Genomic DNA, 19960 nt, shown 5'->3' on the forward strand with positions numbered 1-19960 from the left:
CTGGCAAGAACCGCACAATGACTGCACTATCCAAACTCAAGACAATATGGAGGGACAGCAACATCACCGTGAAGTACAAGATCAGACTCCTGCGTGCATTGGTATTCTCCATCTTCCTGTACGCTTGTGAGACATGGACCCTCACAGCAGAGCTACAGAGGAAGATACAGGCATTGGAAATGAGATGCTATCGTAACATCTTGGGCATCTCATACTTGGACCGCATCACAAACGAGCAGGTCCGCAAGACCATCCAGCACCACGTTGGCCCCCATGAAGACCTTCTCACAATGGTGAAGAAAAGAAAGCTGAGATGGTACGGCCACGTAACAAGATCCAGTGGCCTTGCAAAGACCGTTCTACAAGGAACTGTGGAGGAGAAAAGAAGGAGAGGTAGACAGAGGAAAAGATGGACGGACAACATTAAAGAATGGACAGGGAAAACATTCGCGGTGACCCAGGCTCTAGCACACAACCGCGACAGACGGAACAGACCGGTGCAAAGCTTGTCATGACAGCGCCCCGACAACTCCACCAGGAGTTAAGGGCACAAGGAAGGAAGGAAGGAAGGACAAGGCATCATTTCACATCAAATTAAGGAAAACAATTTTTAAATTATGTATTTCCAATGATTTATCTGCTAATAATCTGTTTTTATATTTCCTAAATATTATTAGGTGAGAAACTAAGAAATTGTGTGAAGTCGTCATGAAGGTATATAGAGTGGACAAATGATTCATGGAAGAAATTAATAATGCATTCAATAAAACTTATTCTTCCTTTTATAGATTTTAATTTCACTTCAAGAATGAAAGATTTGCAGTAATAGAGTAACAATTGTACCAAACTCAAAGCAGTAAAGGGCAGTTTCATTAAGTTATACAGAATACACAATGCATTCAGTCCAAATTGTCAAGAACATAAAAAATCTCTTTCCAACAGTTAATGAAGTTCTTATGTGATGAAATGTTATTGGTTATATTGTAGGAGCTAACAACGTTCTCAATATCCATTATATGTTGCATATAAAATTTGAATTTTAAGACAAAAGATGACCTGAATATTGTGATTTTGAGTTGCTTATTAAGGATTGGAGAAGATTTGGTTGAAATTGCATCTTCATCACAAACATTCTTCATAACATGTTGCAAAGTAAACACAACTGTAGGATGTTGTACCTTGCGTTTGTATGGTTGAGCTGTTCTAATGAACTGGGAATGTAGTCTCGGCTCACTATTTCCCATTATGGAAGCTGGTTCTCTGTGCAGGGAATGATGGCTCCAGCTTTGAGTGAAATTGGTTACACAAAGACGGCCAACTCGCTATGAAAAATACATTTATTTCCAAGATTTGTTTTAGTAATATTTCTGCATATAAACTGACAATATTTATGAGAATCATTATTTTATATGTATCGCTCTGACTTGTGATTTAAGAAGGAAACATTGAAGCCCTATCCTTACATATATATGAGTGATTAACACCAATCTGCAGATCAGGGGGTAGGGTGGTGGAAAAATTACAGGCGATTACTGCTACTTCCTCAAAAATGTGAAACCAACCTCAGTCAGGAGAATGAGTCTCCACATTCTAGTCTAACGGGAAAATCCTGAAGTTGCACTTTGACAGATTGCTGTAGTTTGCAATCTAACGTTAAAGTCAATTCAACTAAAGGAAGAAAAGTGAACTTAGCTCATTGACTGATTTTCCTGAAGGTTCTACAACACACCAAAGGAACATTTCCATACCAGAAGATTTTATTTGAAGAGATGGCTCTGAAACACCCAGGCAGCAGCCATTAAAAAAGCTTGACAATTTTAAAAGCCTTCTAAAATAATTTCAGAGAGAATGTAAGAAGCAGAAATTTGATCATTTTGAAGGGAAGAATAGGAAAGCACAATAGATAAAAAGTGAAAGATTGGTAAAATAAATTTAAAAGATTCAAAGTGCTTCATCCATGTACAAATATCAAGTTAATAAGCAGATACAGCAAGCAATTAGTAAGACTAATTGGACTTTATTGCAAGGTTGAAGCACACAAGAGTACGAACACTTTTTAAAAGCATACTTGTACACAGCTTTAGTGAGATGATTACATTTGTATACTTTGGTCTCTTAAACCATATTATCTTCAAAGATGGTGTGACAAAGATGTTATTAGATTACTTTCCTGAGTGAGAGGGCTATCCAATGAGAAGTGATTGATTGGAGGGCCTATATTCTCTGGGTTTTAAAAAATAGGAGGTAACAGAAACATAAAATTTATATCGGATTTGACAAGTTAAATGCTAAGATCCAGGTCGCATCAACCATGATCCTGTCACCTTGTTTCTTTCATCACAGATGCAGGTCGGGCATCAAAAACTAAGGATCATAGTTAGATGATGATTGGATACGACGGCTGAAATGAAAAAAAAATCTCTCTCACAGTCTTAAGAATTCATAAGGGTGTGAAGAGTTAAATATTATTATTATTATTAAATATTTTCAATTGGTAGAGTTTTGCATACTAACAGAATAAAGAACTAGAGGACTATGCAAATTTTAGCCACATTAGTGTTGAATTTTGGACCAAACTCAAAAGTCATGTCATCAATCCCTGTGCGTATCTTAGGGCATCAGAAATTTTCCAAATTAATCTACCACTAGGTTATTAACAATCCCCTGGAACATGTATATTTGAACTATACTGATTATGCATTCAAACTTTATTATGAAGTTTCAAACAGCTGAAAAAAGCTGACACACTTGTCCCCTGCTGAATGACAGAAAAGTCAGCATGAACAGTACCAACACTCAAGAAGTCACATCTTCCTCAGAAAGGTTATGAAAAAGTGTTTGATTAAATATCAAAAGATTTGATTGTAGAAATAATTTTATCAGCAGTTATTTTTCTTTTGCCTGTTCCAGAATTGACAAACTCATAATTATTGATAAAATACTTAACAAAAAATTAATAATAATCAACGAGTTTGATGCTATCAGTATAGCAACAGAACACCCCAAAGGAGAAGGACAAATTGATCATTTTGATACCTTGTGCTGTCTGTAGAGGCTGTTGTAGAGGACTCTGAAGGACTTCTGTGTATAGCTGCTTCTGTATGCACCTCCTACCAGGTATTCCATCACTAATCCAATATCGATCAGGGTAACCTTGTAACCAGGTGGTAGGTTGCTCTAGAAACAAATGCTGGTATTAAAATTCTCAATAAAATTGGCATGATATATTTGTGCTGTAAAATTCTCTTCAACCATCTCATCACCTTCTATTTAAATTAATGAGTGAGCTTCCATGCACTCCTGACAGATAAGGGGTCGTGACTGAGGCTAGAAAAACCCTCAGTCAAGAGTCCTCCAGCTTCCTGCCAGCTGTTGAGACCTGATATTACACGCTCGGTCATATTTCACAGAGATGTAGTTGTGGGTTTTACCTAGTTGTTACAATTTGAGATTATTGCCTTGAAACTTCCCCCCCCCCCGCCAACCCCCACTGAATGTAAAGAGAAGGATACTTGGTGCCTGATACAGAACTGCAGACGAAAAAGACTCTTCTATTAGTTGAATGACCAAAGACAATCCCCCACCCAGCAAACAACAGTGAGTGGGAAAATTATTATTGATGTTCTTCCAAAGAGTCAAAAATCCTCTAGACATAATCTTTCCCCTGTTAGATCTTTTCTCAGTTTTTCAGATGTTGTCTTATCTGTAACAGTACAATTGACAGTTTTAAACAGGACTGTTTATTTTCATATTAATTGGATGGCGGGTGCTTCAATGATGTCTAAACTATTTCCTCAAGAATTCTATCCCAGCTTATCTCCTGGTGCAGCCAAGTAACCTACTTTCCAGCCTTTAACGTGTTAGCATTTCCTTTGGCACAGAATGCAGCTAAGTGATTTGATTTTTGTTTTATAAATCTGTCATTGGGCTAAATAATTCAATATAGCAAAGAATCCCAATCACAATTTACAATTGCCACAAGCAATAGTTTCATATAACAAATCCAAGACATGGTAGTACCTCAGAACAAATTTTATTAATGTGTTATCAGTATTAATAACAGGAACTATTTTCTGCATTTCCAAATAAACACAAATGCAAATTCAGCAAGAAAGTTGTCTCATTTAACACCCAGAAATGATATTTTTACAGTACCATATGGATACTGTAAAACTATCTCCTTATGCTGCTACTGACATAGTTACTTAAATGAGAGAAAAATGATTAAGGGATTTGATTTTGGATAGAGGGTGAAAAAAATATGATAAGAGTATGGAATGGGAATATCCAGAATGAGAGAGTGTACCTTAAAATTAAATGCAGGCTGTTCAGAAGTCACATAGGATAGTGTAAGTTGAACTCTCTCTCTCTCTCTCTCTCTTTTTCTCTCCACGATCTAGGAGTAGTTGCTTGGGAATTCTGAAACTAAGCTGAATTTTGGAAGTAGAGATACACTCTGCTCAAACAGAGTAACTACGGACTATTTTCTACTTTGCTAGTGTTTCTGTACCCAACTTTACCTGCTTCATGTCTCGGACCAAGTGATGCAACAAAAGATTAGTTGGACCTTGTTTCTGTGGATTAAATTATTTATATATCAGTATATTTTCAATTGGAATGCAGATAAAAGTTAACATTACAGATTAATCATCACAGCAAAGACCAGAATTCAACTGACTTAAGAAATAGCCCTCACTATTTCCAGGGTTTTCATACATTACTTACCATTTGCCCAGGTGTGCAATTAGCAGAACTGTCTAAATGTTCTAATCCGTCTAAACTGACGAACTGCCTAAATTAGCCAAATCGAGCTGATCATTTGATCAGTGCCGCTCTATCTCCAGTCTTGCCTCCTCTAGTGCACTGTGCTTTTAATTCATCTTGTCTAGAGGAAGCAGGATAGCAAGTCACTGATCTTATTTCAATCTCTCCATCCTGACCAAGGACTTCTGTGAACATGGACGACGGGAAGATCAGTGTGCATACGAGGATGGCATCCATTGTCGAAAACGATGCACATTGAAAATAGCAAATTGCCAGCTTGATTTATGCTCCATCCAATTTGTTACTGGTGGTTCAAATATACAGAAATCTTTGACAGGCACAAACATTTGGGTGGTATGAACAGCTAATAATGGCAATTTTAAAAAATTCTATTGCTTTGTCAGAGAAACTGGAGTGGGCAGTGTGATAAATGGGACCTTGTCAGCATCACCCATAATTGGGAATATACCAGAAAACGAGAAGAAATATTGTCTCTCGTTATTGTAAAAATAATAGAAATAGAGCTACAAGTCGCAATTTAAATAGTAGGACTGTTTTGCTTACAGACAAGCCTTACAATATCTATGGAATCATGCAGATATTTTTAACGACTGAACTTTGGGCTCACTTCTCATGCAATCTGGCATAATGTTTTAACTGAGAATTCAAGTACAGCACAGTACTTTGATTTGCTATTTTCTGTTAGTAAATATGCCAGATAGTTGTTAATGTTCACAAATGCTGATGGCAATATGAATTAATAAAGATAAAGATGTGGACAACAGTGAAACACAACATCTGTTGTAAATGTTGGGCTATTGGTTCAGCACAGCATGGCACATTCACAGACTGATCTTTGGTCCCCAGACAAAAAACTGCCTGACACAATCCATCATGCTCAGCATGAAGGCTGGAGGTGTAAGAAAACATGTGTTCTGTCGATTGCAAGTGGAACAAATCCCTTATCTTTGTGATTGTCATCCAATGAATTCAAATTTTCTGGAACTCTCTATAGGTCTGTAAAGAACAATATTGCAGCCCTACAGTTAGGGAATAACAAAAATAGTGGACGAAAGGGAACAAGTGAAACACTTACTCATGAACTATAAAGTAAATTATAATCAATGTGCCCACTTTGTGTAACATTGAGGGATTAACCATTTCACATATTTTTTTTTAATGAATGTTGTTTACGGCTCCAGAAAATTTACAGCAGATCCAGCTGCAACTGTGATGAAGAAAAACAGATGGCTGGATCTTGGTCAGCGTGAATAAGACTCATGCTCTCCCACCAGATCATAATTTTTTCCAAATATCAAGGACTGAGCAAACTGACTGTCTGTACCAAGAGGTATCTTGTGTGGTAGGGGATGCAAGCATTGAGTAGGCCTCAAACAACTGAATCTAAAGTCCTGGCCTGGAAAACAAACACTGTCAAAGGCTTTAATCCCTTTTAAATGCTTCTGATAACCATAGAAAGATCAAATAAATACAAATAATTTCAATATAACAAAGAAAATTTGACTAAAATATGTAAAAGAGTGAACACAATTTAAAAAGTTAAAAAATGAATTTAACTAGTTTTTCCACAGTCTGATTGTTCCTGTTGGAATAGATAGGACAAATTTACCATCACTGAGGGAAGCATTCTTTCAACATCCACCCAATCAATGCCTCATAAAATCTTATGTGCAAGCACATTCTTTCTTAAAATGGGGATGAACACTGGGCACAGTATTCCATGGTGTGTGGACAGATGCATTGTAATGTTACATGATAACTTCCAGATATACCCCTTGCAACAAAAGAGAACAGACCACTAACCTTACTAATTACCTGCACGCTAACTTCCCGTGTTTCTTCTAGTAGGTCTCCCAGATTACATTGGACCACAACATTTTGTAGTCTCACTGTAGTCACAAAGTACTAATCAGTTTTTTTTTCATTCATCAGTAAAGCAGAGGTTAAGTGTGTAATCTGGGAAAAAAATCAACCAAGTGTGGCAAGAAAGATGGGACAGGGAGGGGAAAGGGAGGCATTTATATCAAATACAAAAAAGTGTTGCAGGTACTAGGGTAGGTAGTGGAAACAGAAGAGAGGAAACTGTGTGGACTAGATTAAGGCTGGGGCAGTGTGTATTAAACAAAACATTGAAAATGATAGGGAAACACCAGACAGGATTGTGTGAGGAAAGTCAGGAAGAGGAGTCAGTAGAACATGTAGTTCTGAGTCGCAGGAAGTATGGGATACAGAGAGAGATGATGAGAATTAATCTAAGGGAACTGGGGAATTATTCTCCATCCTCCCACTCAATTGATCGATATCCTTTGCACGGTCTTTGCGCCCTCCTCACACTTTGCAGCCATATAGCTTGTCTCTTTATTCAATTCACTAATACAGATTATAAACAGTTGAGGCCCAAACCCTGATCCCTGTAGTACTCTACTGATAACTGATAGCTAATACAAAATGGATCTTTACCAGCATCTGCAGATTTTCTCTTAGAACATAGAACATAAAACATAGAAAACCAACAGCACAATACAGGCCCTTCAGCCCACAATGCTGTGTCGAACGTGTACTTACTTTAGAAATTACCTAGGGTTACCCATAGCTCTCTATTTTTCTAAGCTCCATGTACCTATTCAGAAGTCTCTTAAAAGACCCTATTGTATCTGCCTCCACCACAGTCGCCGGCAGCCCATTCCACGCACTCACCACTCTCTGTATAAAAACTTACCCCTGACATCTCCTCTGTACCTACTTCCAAGCATCTTAAAAGTGTGCCCTCTCGTGCTAGACATTTCAGCACTGGGAAAAAGCCTCTGGCTATCCACATAATCAATGCCTCTCATCATCTTATACACCTCTATCAGGTCACCTCTCATCCTCCGTTGCTCAAAGTAGAAAAAGCCGAGTTCACTCAACCTATTCTCATAAGGCATGCTCCCCAATCCAGGCAACATCCTTGTAAATCTCCCCTGCACCCTTTCTATAGTTTCCACATCCTTCCTGTAGTGAGGCGACCAGAACTGAGCACAGCACTCCAAGTAGGGTCTGACCAGGGCCCTATATAGCTGTAACATTACCTCTCAGTTCTTAAACTCAATCTCACAGTTGATGAAGGCCAATGTACCGTATGCCTTCTTAACCACAGAGTCAACCTGCGCAGCAGTTTTGAGTGTCCTATGGACTCGGACCTCAAGATCCCTCTGATCCTCCACACTGCCAAGAGTCTTAGCATTAATACTATATTCTGCCATCATATTTGACCTACAAAAATAAACCAACTCACACTTACCTGGGTTGAACTCCATCTGCCACTTCTCAGCCCAGTTTTGCATCCTATCAATGTCCTGTAACTCTGACATCCTCCACACTATCCACAACACCCCCAAACTTTGTGTATTCAGCAAATTTACTAACCCATCCCTCTACTTCCTCATCCAGGTTATTTATAAAAATCACGAAGAGAAAGGGTCCCAGAACAGATCCCTGAGGCACACCACTGGTTAACAACCTCCATGCAGAATATGACCTGTCTACAACCACCCTTTGCCTTCTGTGGGCAAGCCAATTCTGGATCCACAAAGCAAGGTCCCCTTGGATCCCATGCCACCTTACTTTCTCAATAAGCCTTGCATGGGGTACCTTATCAAATGCCTTGCTGAAATCCATATACACTACATCTACTGCTCTACCTTAATCAATGTGTTTAGTCACATCCTCAAAAAATTCAATCAGACTCGTAAGGCATGGCCTTCCTTTGACAAAACCATGCTGACTATTCCTAATCATATTATGTCTCTCAAAATGTTCATAAATCCTGCCTCTTGGGATCTTTTCCATCAACTTACCAACTACTGAAGTAAGACTTGCTGGTCTATAATTTCCTGGGCTATCTCTACTCCCTTTCTTGAATAAGGGAACAACATCTGCAACCTTCTAATCTGCCGGAAACTCTCCCATCCCCATTGATATGCAAAGATCATTGCCAGAGGCTCAGCAATCTCCTCCCTCACCTCCCACAGTTGCCTGGGGTACACCTCATCCTGTCCCAGACTTATCCAACTTGATGCTTTCCAAAAGCTCCGGCACATCCTCTTTCTTAATGTCTATATGCTTAAGCTTTTCAGTCCGCTGCAAGTCATACCTATAATCACTGAGATCCTTTTCTGTACTGAAGTACCTCTGCTGTCTCCTCTGGTTCCATACACACTTTTCCACTGCCACACTTGATTGATCCTATTCTCTCACGTCTTATCCTCTTGCTCTTCACATACTTGTAGGATGCCTTGGAGTTTTCCTTAATCCTGCTCGCCAAGGCCTTCTCATAGCCCCTTCTGGCTCTCCTAATGTTATTCTTAAGCTCCTTCCTGCTAGCCTTATAATCTTCTAAACCTCTATCATTCCCAGTTTTTTGAACCCTTCGTAAGCTCTTCTTCTTGACCAGATTTACAACAGCCTTTGTACACCACGGTTTCCGTAGCCTACCATCCTTTCCCTGTCTCACTGGAACATACCTATGCAGAACACCATGCAAATATCCCCTGAACATTTGCCATATTTCTGCCGTACATTTCCCTGAGAACATCTGTTCCCAATTTATGCTTCCAAGTTCTTGCCTGATAGCCTCATATGTCCTCTTACTCCAATTAAATGCTTTCCTAACTTATCTGTTCCTATCCCTCTTCAATGCTATGGTAAAGGAGATAGAATTGTGATCACTATCTCCAAAATGCTCTCCCACTGAGAGACCTGACACTTGACCAAGTTCATTTCCCAATACCAGATCAAGTATAACCTCTCCTCTTGTAGGCTTATCTACATATTGTGTTAAGAAACCTTCCTTAACACACTTAACAAACTCCACCCCATCTAAACCCCTTGCTCTACTAGGAGATGCCAATCAATATTTGGGAAATTAAAATCTCCCACCACGACAACACTGTTATTATTACGACCTTTCCAGAATCTGTTTTCCTATCTGCTCCTCGATATCCCTGTTACTATTGAGTGGTCTATAAAAAACACCCAGTAGAGTTATTGACCCCTTCCTGTTTCTACCTCTCACCCACAGAGACTCAGTAGATAATCCCTTCATGACTTCCTCCTTTTCTGCAGCCGTGACACTGTCTCTGATCAGCAGTGCCACACTCCCACCTCTTTTACCTCCGTCCCTGTCCTTTCTGAAACATCTAAAGCCTGGCACTCTATGTAACTATTCCTTCCCTTGAGCCATCCAAGTCTCTGTAATAGCCACAACATCATAGCTCCAAGTACTGATCCACACTCTAAGCTCATCAACTTTGTTCATGATGCTTCTTGCATCAAAATAGGCACATCTCAAACCATCTGTCTGAGCACATCCCTTCTCGATCACCTGCCTGTCTTCCCTCTTGCACTGTCTCTAAGCTTTCTCTATTTGTGAGCCAACCGCCCCTTCCTCCATCTCTTCAGTTTGGTTCCCACACCCCAGCAATTCTAGTTTAAACACACCTCAATAGCCTTGTTTGTCTTTTATCCAGACTCAGTTTTTTTCTGTTGTTTAGCCATTCCCCCATCGATGCTAATATATCATTCCCAATTTTAAGTGTTCCTACCTGATGAACTAATCTTCTAAGTTAATGATGCCTTCTGAAAATCCAAATACATAACGTCTACTATGGGGATACTTCTTTTTCCCCTATTAGGGAGAGAGCGAACCTGTGGTATGTCGAATTACTGGGTGGACGAGTAGACTTTGGGGTACTGCAAGTCTGTGTCTTTATTAATGCTTTGCTGCACGCTTGAGTGCTCAGTGGGGGGTGGAGGGGGCGATGATTTTTTGCTGGTGGGGGGGATCGTTGCTTTATCGCTGCTTATGCGTGGGGGGAGCGGAGGGGGCTTTGGGGTTCTAACATTTAAATGTCACTCATTCTGTGAGGTACTCCTCTGTTTTCGTGGATAGTTGTGAAGCAAAAGAATTTTGGGATGTACATTGTTTACATTTCTCTGACATTAAATGTACCTTTGAAAACCTTTGATTTACCACTTCCCCTTTGCCACCTTCAAGGAACTCCAGGAAATTTGGCAGATACAATTTCCTTTCTATAAAAATAGATCTTTTTTTCCCAAATAAGTCATCCTGGAATGTACACCTTGCTGCTATCCTCTGTAAATAAATGTCCTAACACATGAAAGAAAGCTGTATGCATTTAAAGAATGTAACTGGTTTGCAGACCATGTTGTAGAGTTCCTCGAGCCTGGAGATGGTGAGAAAGTGATGCATGCTCACTCCATTCTCAATGAGTAGTTTCACAAAGTCCACCCGATCCATTAGCAAAGCATCAAGCATGGCTTGCTCCAGTGAGCCCACCTACACACAATCAAAGCAAAACAATGTTCTGAGGGATTAAATATATTTACGCAATTCTAAACCCAACAAGTGCATTTTAATAAATTCCAATTAAAACTATAAGTTGCTTTATCAAAGAAAACATATCATATAAATCCAGAGCAGACACAATAATAAGTAAGGATTATAAGTTTCACAATTAAATTTGCAGGTAAAATGCAAATTCTAAAAAGCAGGGCATCTCAATCAGGATCAGATAAGGAAAAGTCACTTCATGCCTGCCCCAAGCCCACCTTCAACTCAGTACCTGATTAATTCATCAATCCCTCAAAAACCTCCATATCTTGCAACCTTTTCAGAGTTGCTTTTGTTCTGTTCAAAGTGGTAGTGATCATAATTGGAAAATTGTTGCTTCTGTTAGTTCCATAGTAATGTTAACTAAGTTAACTCATGTGAGCAGATTTAGTTCAAGGGGTAAAATGAGTGGGCATTTTTACAAGCAGAAGACCCAAGTCATTCTACAAACTTCTGCCATGTCACCAATCGGCTGGAGAACTTAAATGGGAATCCACTGCTCACCAAATGTGGGTTGACCAGCCTCCTGGCAAGTAAGTTGAATCAATCAGAAGTCAGATGGGATCAATTCTAATCCAATCACAGTTCAAGAATAGTGTAATGGAACATACAAAAAATGTCCCAGTACCCTCCAACACTAGAAAGTGAACTCTATTTTTCAGCCCTTTCTGCCTCAGGTCCCACAAGAGACCAGAACTCCATCTTATGAAAAGCACAGAAGGAAATCTGGCTTCTGGAAAATCATCTACGGATGTTTCCACAGGAATGTCAACCAAAGCAACCTTGCAAGTCCTAAATAGCCTCATCACTATCTAAGCTTAAGCATGTAAACCACAGGGATTTTGTAAAAGTCCTCACCCTTACCCAAATCATTAAAGTAGGATATTGACCTCCTAAGGAGTAACAATAAAATATATCTATTTCTTCCAGGCAATGTGTCTGTTCTTAAGTGGGCTGCTGTCATCCATTGCTAGTGTGGAATGAGCGACTGACATGCTCGGAGAAGCATAACAACTGTCTCAGGTAAATGACAGTTTTCCCCATTATATCGGCGACCTTCAGGCTGAAGAGAATCCATTCACCACAACCCCACACTCACTAACCAAAACACACAAAGTACATATTCCCACCTTACATGCTGTAGGAGAACATATTCTTTGTACACTTTGTACTTTAGCTCCAGTTCTTCCAGTTATAGACATTGTGGAAATAGCTTACTCCTTTTCCTTGATTCAAGCCTCTCAGGTTGCAACAATTCTATTGAATCCTAGCTTAATCTTCTCTATTCAGAGTCCCAATTTCTATCTTGCCAAGCTCCATTTTAATAGTGTGATTTTAACTTCCACTCTGACCTCTCCATCAGTGGCCCTCTGCAGTATTACAAGGAGGATCAATACAAGCACAAAGAACCACACTTCATCTTCTGTCTGGCCATGTGTCTGCCTGCAGGACTCCCTGTTGAATTCTCCAACTTCAGATAACTTGCTCTTTCTTTCTCAGCTGGTCATTTTTACCTCCCACGTATCTCTCCCACTTTTCATTTCATTTGTACATTCTGGCCTGCTCAACACATCTCAGCAGACCAAAAAACAAAGCATGACCAGACTTTACAATGGAGCAACACTGACAAGGGACTTAATTGTCCATTCAATGGTTGTCCTCCATTTCACTCTATTATTGACAATACATTTGTTCCACCCACTACCCTCTCCACGTTCTCCAGCACTTCGACAAACTTACTTTCTGTCTTTCCCAGTTCCATTGAAGAACCTTTAACCTGAAACATCAGCTGGTTTGCTTTTCCACAGATGCTGCCTAACTGGCTAAGTACTGTTTTTGTGTCAATGTATTTGTTTCTCAGCTTTATCCAATTTCTTTGCATTCTGTGATTCCTGCTGAAAATGTGACCATGAGATAAGGGAATCTGATTAGATGGCAGTGTCTACTGTGGTCGGACATCTCTTTTAATACACATCATTTGGAGCTGCAGTTTTTCAGTCATCATTTCCAGCAAAAGAAGGAAGGGCATCAAGGTGGAAATTCCAACGAGATAGAAAATCTCTCCGATATGTTTTTTCACCAGAAATACAAACAAATAAGAATGAAATATTAGATGAACAAAGGTACTAGTGAAAACCTATTCTACCACAGTCACAATTTCAGTCACAGAGCCGAAAATAGCGGTGGTGGGTGGAGGGGTGATGAGACTGGTGAAAATCACACACATTGCTCTAGAGATCCACATAACTTTGTAAATACTTTTGCTCCAAGTAAAAGTTGTCTCGGAATTAATTTTAATCAGTTGGGAAAGGAAGAGTCCCTGTCAAATGGGAAAGAGAGGAGAAGAAACTATTCACCAATCTTGGGAGAATCTCTGGCTCCCTTTGCAAAATCCTTTGAGGAGTTGATCACATCCAAATTCAGAGTAACAGGTTGCAAAAACTGATTTTACCCTTCAGTGCAAAAGAATAAAATTGATTACCACAGTGAAAGACTTTTTTTTTGAAGAAACACGTCCTATCTGCTGTGTGCATTAACAGTTCCGGTTTCTCCCAGAAGATACACCTTGTGTAAGTATAACCTCAAAGGGAATGGGGAAGAAGCTACTGATCCATTATATGATAATATCTAGGAGTTCTAGGCTTCCACAAAGACCCAGAGTTGTCCAATTAGCATAGTACAAGTTGTACTCAGGGGACCTCAGTGTCAAGACATTTTGCTACAACTGAATGCCTCTTACTGGAAACTGGTTATTTTAGATTCTGCAGGTGTGCTGTTTTGAAAGGGAATGCTATACTAATTGTGTACTCGGAGACTTTTCCTTTTTTAATGTACTGACAACCTGATATTTGTGAAATGTATTTCAGGAGAATCTTATTTATTATTTCATTTATCACTTAGAAACATTATTTTGCATCTCAGAACATCGCATAGCTCTTCATATACACTGGATGATGGCAGATTTGCTATTGTAGTCCTTAATATAGAAAAATCCAATAATATTTTGCACCGAGCAAGACTCTGTGATGGATGAGGAACCAGTCAATCTGTTCTTGGGGATATTCAAAACAGGAAACAGTTTGCCAGGACAACACCATGTTCTTCTTTGCAAAGTACACATGACATCAAGCTGAACAGGAAGCAACACACTTCACTGAAAAGGTAGCGCCTTCCACGCCACGGCAATGGTTCATTGACTATAGAATATTTGCATCACACAGAGGTTTTACACAGATTTTTTTTTCAAATTTGTAGATCTAGAGGATCTCAGAATCCTACAGCAAATAAAGTATCACTCAGGCCAGGGTGGTTCTACGAGAGTCCAAAGCAACTTCCCAGGGTTAGTCCCACTTCCCTTCTTTAGAACATAGAACAGTACAGCACAGGATCAGGCCCTTCATCCCATGATGTTGTACTCAACTAATTAGACTAGTAATTAAACACACAGCTAAATTAATATCTCTATAATCCCTTCCAGTCTCTGCACGCTCATGTGCGTATTTAACAACCTCTTAAATACCTCGATTATATCTGCTGCCACCGCACACCCCCTGCCCCCAAAGCACATTCCAGGTACTTATCACTCTATGTGTAGTAAAGTTGTTTTTATGTGGTAAAAACAGCTTTTTCCAATTAACTCTCCTGATTTCCTGCCTAATACTCTCGCAATTTGTCCTGCTCCAATTTAATACTCACCCACAAAGTCCATACAATTCCTTATCTACAGTATAACTAACTTAAAATTTAAGGAGTTGTGGTCACTATATACAAAATATTCTCCAACTGAAAGGTCAGTCACTTGGCCAGGGCCATTTCCCAACAGCATGTCCAGCACGCCCCCCTCCTCTTGTTAGACGATCCACACCTTGAACTGAGAAGCCCTCCTCTATGCACTAAACAAATTCTGCTTCCCTCTAAACCTCTTGCAGTAAGGAAATTTCCAGCTTAGATTAGGGAAATTAAGTCACCCATGATAACATTTTACACTTTTCCTTTATCTGCCTGCATTTCTGTTCCTCAATGTCCTGATGGCTTTTAGAGGGTCTACGGTATAATCCCATCAGAGTGATGATCCCCCATAATATCCCCTCTCTTAAAATACACACTTAAGCCTGTCCATTTTGTCAGACGTTTTACCTTCAGCCAGCACCTATTTTCTAGAGTTGTCAACAGCTAATAATTTTAAGACGATTGGAGGAAAATATAGGGGGATGTCAAGGGTGGTTTTTATTGCAAGGAGTGGAAAAAGCATGAAATGCAGTGCCAGGGGTCGTGGTAGAGGCAGGTACATTATGGACATTTAAGAACCTCTTAGATAGGCACATGGATGATGGAAAAACAGAAGGAGGGAAGGGCTAGGTTGTTCTTGGAGTAGGTTATTATGTTGGCACAATACTGTGGGCTGAAATGCCTGTACTGTTCTATATTCTATGTAAGCCTCTTGAACCAAAGCCTCAGCACTTACTGTATACTCAATCAACCACAGCAAACACAGCCACTCTCAAAAATGCTCCCTTTTGTACCTGCTAAAGTTTATAATGCGGCTGGTTCCTCCCTTCTGCTGCTCAGGCTGCTAGGACTGGAAACATGAATCCTTACTTGAAAAATAACTTCTAAAAATCCAGGAGATAGGTAAGCTTGCCATCAAGTATTTAACTAACCACTTCTCTGACTTTACCATGGAATTTCTGCCAGTGGCTCACACAGCCATGACAAGTGACCAAAGTACAGATGTTTAGTGAAATATACAGTTGAAGTCAGAAGTTTACATACACTTAGGTTGAAGTCATTAAAACTCATTGTTTAACCCCTCCACAGATCCCATGTTAGCAAACTATAGTTTTGGCAAGACGTTGAGGACATCTACTTTGTACATGACACGAGTAATTTTTCCAACAAATGTTTACAGACGGATTATTTCACTTTTAAATGAGTATATCACAATTCCAGTAGGTCAGAAGTTTACAAACAAAATCAAAAGAAATCAGCCAAGACCTCGGAAAAAAAAATTGTGGACCTCCACAAATCTGGTTCATCCTTGGGAGCAATTTCCAAATGCCTGAAAGTACCACGTTCATCTGTACAAACAATAGTATGCAAATATAAACACTATGGGACCATGCAACCATCATACCGCTCAGGAAGGAGACACATTCTGTCTCCTAGAGCTGAACGTTCTTTGGCGTGAAAAGTGCAAATCAATCCCAGAACAACAGCAAAGAACCTTGTGAAGATGCTGGAGGAAACAGGTAGACAAGTATCTATATCCACAGTAAAACGAGACCCATATCGACAGAACCTGAAAGGCTACTCAGCAGGGAAGAAGCCACTGCTCCTGTGTACATACATCTATTGATGTTTCTGGACACATCTTCAGTGATGTTCCTGGAATCATCAGGTGTTTCGGGTCTTTCAACATCATACAACCTCCTCCAGGTGACCCAGCCAGGGCTGATCAGACCCCCAGCTTGTGTCCAGATGGCTAGCTACTTATGACTCCATGGCTCCCCTCTTTTGAGCCACAGCCATCTTGAGGCCCTCTCTGCCGCATCGGTGGTACTGCAGAAGGCTCTCCTCTTCCTCTCTCCCTCGATGCCCAAAATGCTGAAGGCTCTAACTAAAGAATGGGCTACAAATCCCCTACAACCAACCTCCACTGGGAGACACCTCGCTCTCCATCGAGCCTGATGACAGTTGCTGACCAGTCCTGCGTACTTGGAGAGCTTCCTTTCAAAGGCCTCCTCCAAGCTATCTTCCCATGGGACTGTCAGCTCCAGCAGCACCACTTGCTTAGTAGACTCAGACACTAGGACAATGTCTGGTCGCAGGGTGGTGGCTGCGATATGGTTGGGGAATTTCAGCTGTCCTTCGAGGTCCACCAACAGCTGCCAGTCCCTTGCGGAGGTCAGAATGCCTGCATATGTTCTTTTGACAGGTATTGGCTGCTCCCCAGCTCTGACAAAGGCAATGGTCTGCTTGGAGGGTCGGGACCACTTTGCCCACTCAACTTCAAAACCGCCATAAAACAGCCAGAGTACAGTTTGCAAGTGCACATGAGGAGAAAGATCTTACTTTTTGGAGAAATGTCCTCTGGTCTGATGAAACAAAAATTGAACTGTTTGGCCATAATGACTATCGTTATGTTTGGAGGAAAAAGGGTGAGGCTTGCAAGCCAAAGAACACCATCCCAACCGTGAAGCATGGGGGTGGCAGCATCATGTTGTAGGGGTGCTTTGCTGCAGGAGGGACTGGTGCACTTCACAAAATAGATGGCATCATGAGGAAGGAAAGTTATGTGGATATATTGAAGCAACATCTCAAGACATCAGCCAGGAAGTTAAAGCTCGGCTGCAAATGAGTCTTCCAAATGGACAATGACCTCAAGCATACCTCCAAAATTGTGGCAAGGTTGCTTAAGGACAACAAAGTCAAGGTATTGGAGTGGCCATCACAAGGTCCTGACCTCAATCCGATAGAAAATTTGTGGCAGAACTGAAAAAGCGTGTGCGAGCAAGGAGGCCTACAAACCTGACTCAGGAACAACAGTTCTGTCTGGAGGAATGGAACAAAATTCCAGCAACTTATTGTGAGAAGCTTGTGGAAGGCTATCCAAAATGTTTGCCCCAAGTTAAACAATTTAAAGGCAATGCTACCAAATACTAACAAACTTTTAACCCACTGGGATTGTGATGAAAGAAATAAAAACTGAAATAAATCATTCTCCCCACTATTGTTCTGACATTTCACATTCTTAAAATAAAGTTGTGATCCTAACTGACCTAAGACAGGGAATGTTTTCTAGGATTAAATGTCAGGAATTGTGAAAAACTGAGTTTAAATGTATTTGACTAAGGTTTATGTAAACTTCTGACTTCAACGGTACATTTTCAAAAGAGTCCTTTACATTTTAACACTAAAGATACTGAAATACTGAATATCCTTCAGTAATCTAAAAATTGCAAATATTGGAAAACTCAGATAATAATGTTGGACATGCTGAGCAAGTTGGGCATATATTGTGTAGAATACCTTCCAATGTTGTCCGTATACCAAAATGTTTCTCTTAGCAATGTCCACTCTATCCCATGCCAGTGCCAAACTTAGCTGGTCTGACGCAGAAGTATTTGTACCTTCAGAAAACAAGAGAGTGTACTTTGAGATATCATGGAATTAAGGATGATGTACTGTATTTCAGAGAAGCTATGTATGAGTCATTAGTACCTTTGAGGAGAGCTGTCAAAATTGCCAGATCAATGTCCTGCTGTTCTTCAGAGTCTGCATCAAAAATTGTAATCTGTGTGCACAAGAGTAGAAGGAGCTGTTATCCTTTTCTACACAAACTTAACTTGCTCATCATTTTCTTTCCCTTTTGAAATTATTTGTTCCCATTGATTTTTTCTTCAACTCCTCCTCCTATTTTAGTACAGTTGTTCTCCATTTATTTTTGGGTTTGATGTTGTCATTTTGCAATATACAGTATAGTCCATATTCTCGTTGTCCATATTATCAGTCCTGCTGCTTGAGCCTTGCTATTGAATTTGGCAATTATTTCATAGAAGGAAGATTGAGATGAAGTAATCAGATACCTTCAGTAGTTAAACAGAAATTACAACTGGACTGGCTCATAGGAGCAGAAGAAAACCATTCTGTTTTTCATAGCAACTCTGATGTACTACTAAACCTTGGCTAATTTGTCTTCCAAGCTGTTTACCCATGTACGGGGTCTTTCTTTTGTTACATTTAAAATGGCGACTTTGTTATGTTAATCTGGGGAATGCGGCTTTGTTGTGCTTTAACGCTGAAGAGAGTTTGCGCTAACAGTTTGTTTTACTTTAAAATGAGATAACAGGGTTCTATTAGCCAATGGGTGGTTATGTATCGTTTTGTTTTCGGAAACCATGCTGTATGATATGACTGTGGACTGAGTTTTGGCGGGGAGTTGGAGGAGAGACGAGGAAGACCGCGGACGTGTGGAGAGGCTCTGGTCGATCACTCAGGGTGGTCCTGAGCCATGAGTCAACGGAATTCGGGTGGTCGTTTGAAGTCGAATTGAGCTCCAACGTAGCACGAAAAGAACTTGGACTTTGATAAGTGTTGGCACCTTTTTTTTCATTACTTTCCTCTCTGTATCAAATGTATATTAATGTCATAGAATTAGTAATATCTATAAAGTGTATTTGTTAAAATTCACTGGGTGTGCTGGCTGATGATTGACGTTGTGATTGATTCGGGCGGTGACCAACCCTGTGGGGAGTGTTGAGGCAGGTGCTGGGCTGGATTTCCCCTAGACATACACGAGCCAATATAACTGAACGTTACAAGTGGGGGCTACCGTCCTGGATTTGGACTTTTCGGGAAAGTTGTACTTGTCGTTGTGGTAAGTGGTGTGAAGATGGATCGAGATAAGACTGTAAGTTGGTGTGAATTGGAGGAGGTACCGGTGAATCATGCGTGTGTGGTAAGCGGGGTCGATTATCGCATTTCGGCAGAGGTACTGGTGCGAGGGTTGAGTTTGATTAAAGGTATCGGGCAGGTAGAACTTGTAGCCAGAAGGGGTGGGAAAGAACTGGAGGCTAGCTGGATGTTGGTGCGGACGAGTGCCGACGTCATGACTTTAGAATTACCAGCGACAGTACACGCGCCGGGGGAGGCGGAGCCGTGGGGTCTCCACACTCTCCCCGAGGACGCAAGCGAGGAGGTGCCGGAGGAGGAGGAGCTAGATGAGGCCCCAAGGGAAGTGCCAGTAGCCGGGGTGGAAGTGTGGAGTGGGAAGTTTTGGCCAGG

General features: G+C 40.5%; 1 protein-coding gene across 5 annotated transcripts in view; it reads right to left on the reverse strand.

Annotated features, from left to right (window-relative positions):
* Positions 1–19960, reverse strand: part of trpm6 (transient receptor potential cation channel, subfamily M, member 6) — a 179396-nt gene that overhangs the window by 77827 nt on the left and 81609 nt on the right. For 4 of the 5 annotated variants that reach the window (XM_063068751.1, XM_063068750.1, XM_063068749.1 and 1 more), the window contains 6 exons: positions 18398–18470; positions 18206–18306; positions 10988–11122; positions 4521–4574; positions 3037–3177; positions 1179–1322 (listed from right to left, as the gene is read on the reverse strand). In XM_063068751.1, the coding sequence (XP_062924821.1) occupies positions 1179–1322; positions 3037–3177; positions 4521–4574; positions 10988–11122; positions 18206–18306; positions 18398–18470 (648 nt within the window). The remainder of the gene's footprint in view (positions 1–1178; positions 1323–3036; positions 3178–4520; positions 4575–10987; positions 11123–18205; positions 18307–18397; positions 18471–19960) is intronic. The other variant, XM_063068752.1, reaches the window with a different exon arrangement.

Source organism: Mobula hypostoma, chromosome 16, assembly GCF_963921235.1.
Source record: "Mobula hypostoma chromosome 16, sMobHyp1.1, whole genome shotgun sequence".
Classification (NCBI taxonomy): Eukaryota; Metazoa; Chordata; class Chondrichthyes; order Myliobatiformes; family Myliobatidae; genus Mobula; species Mobula hypostoma.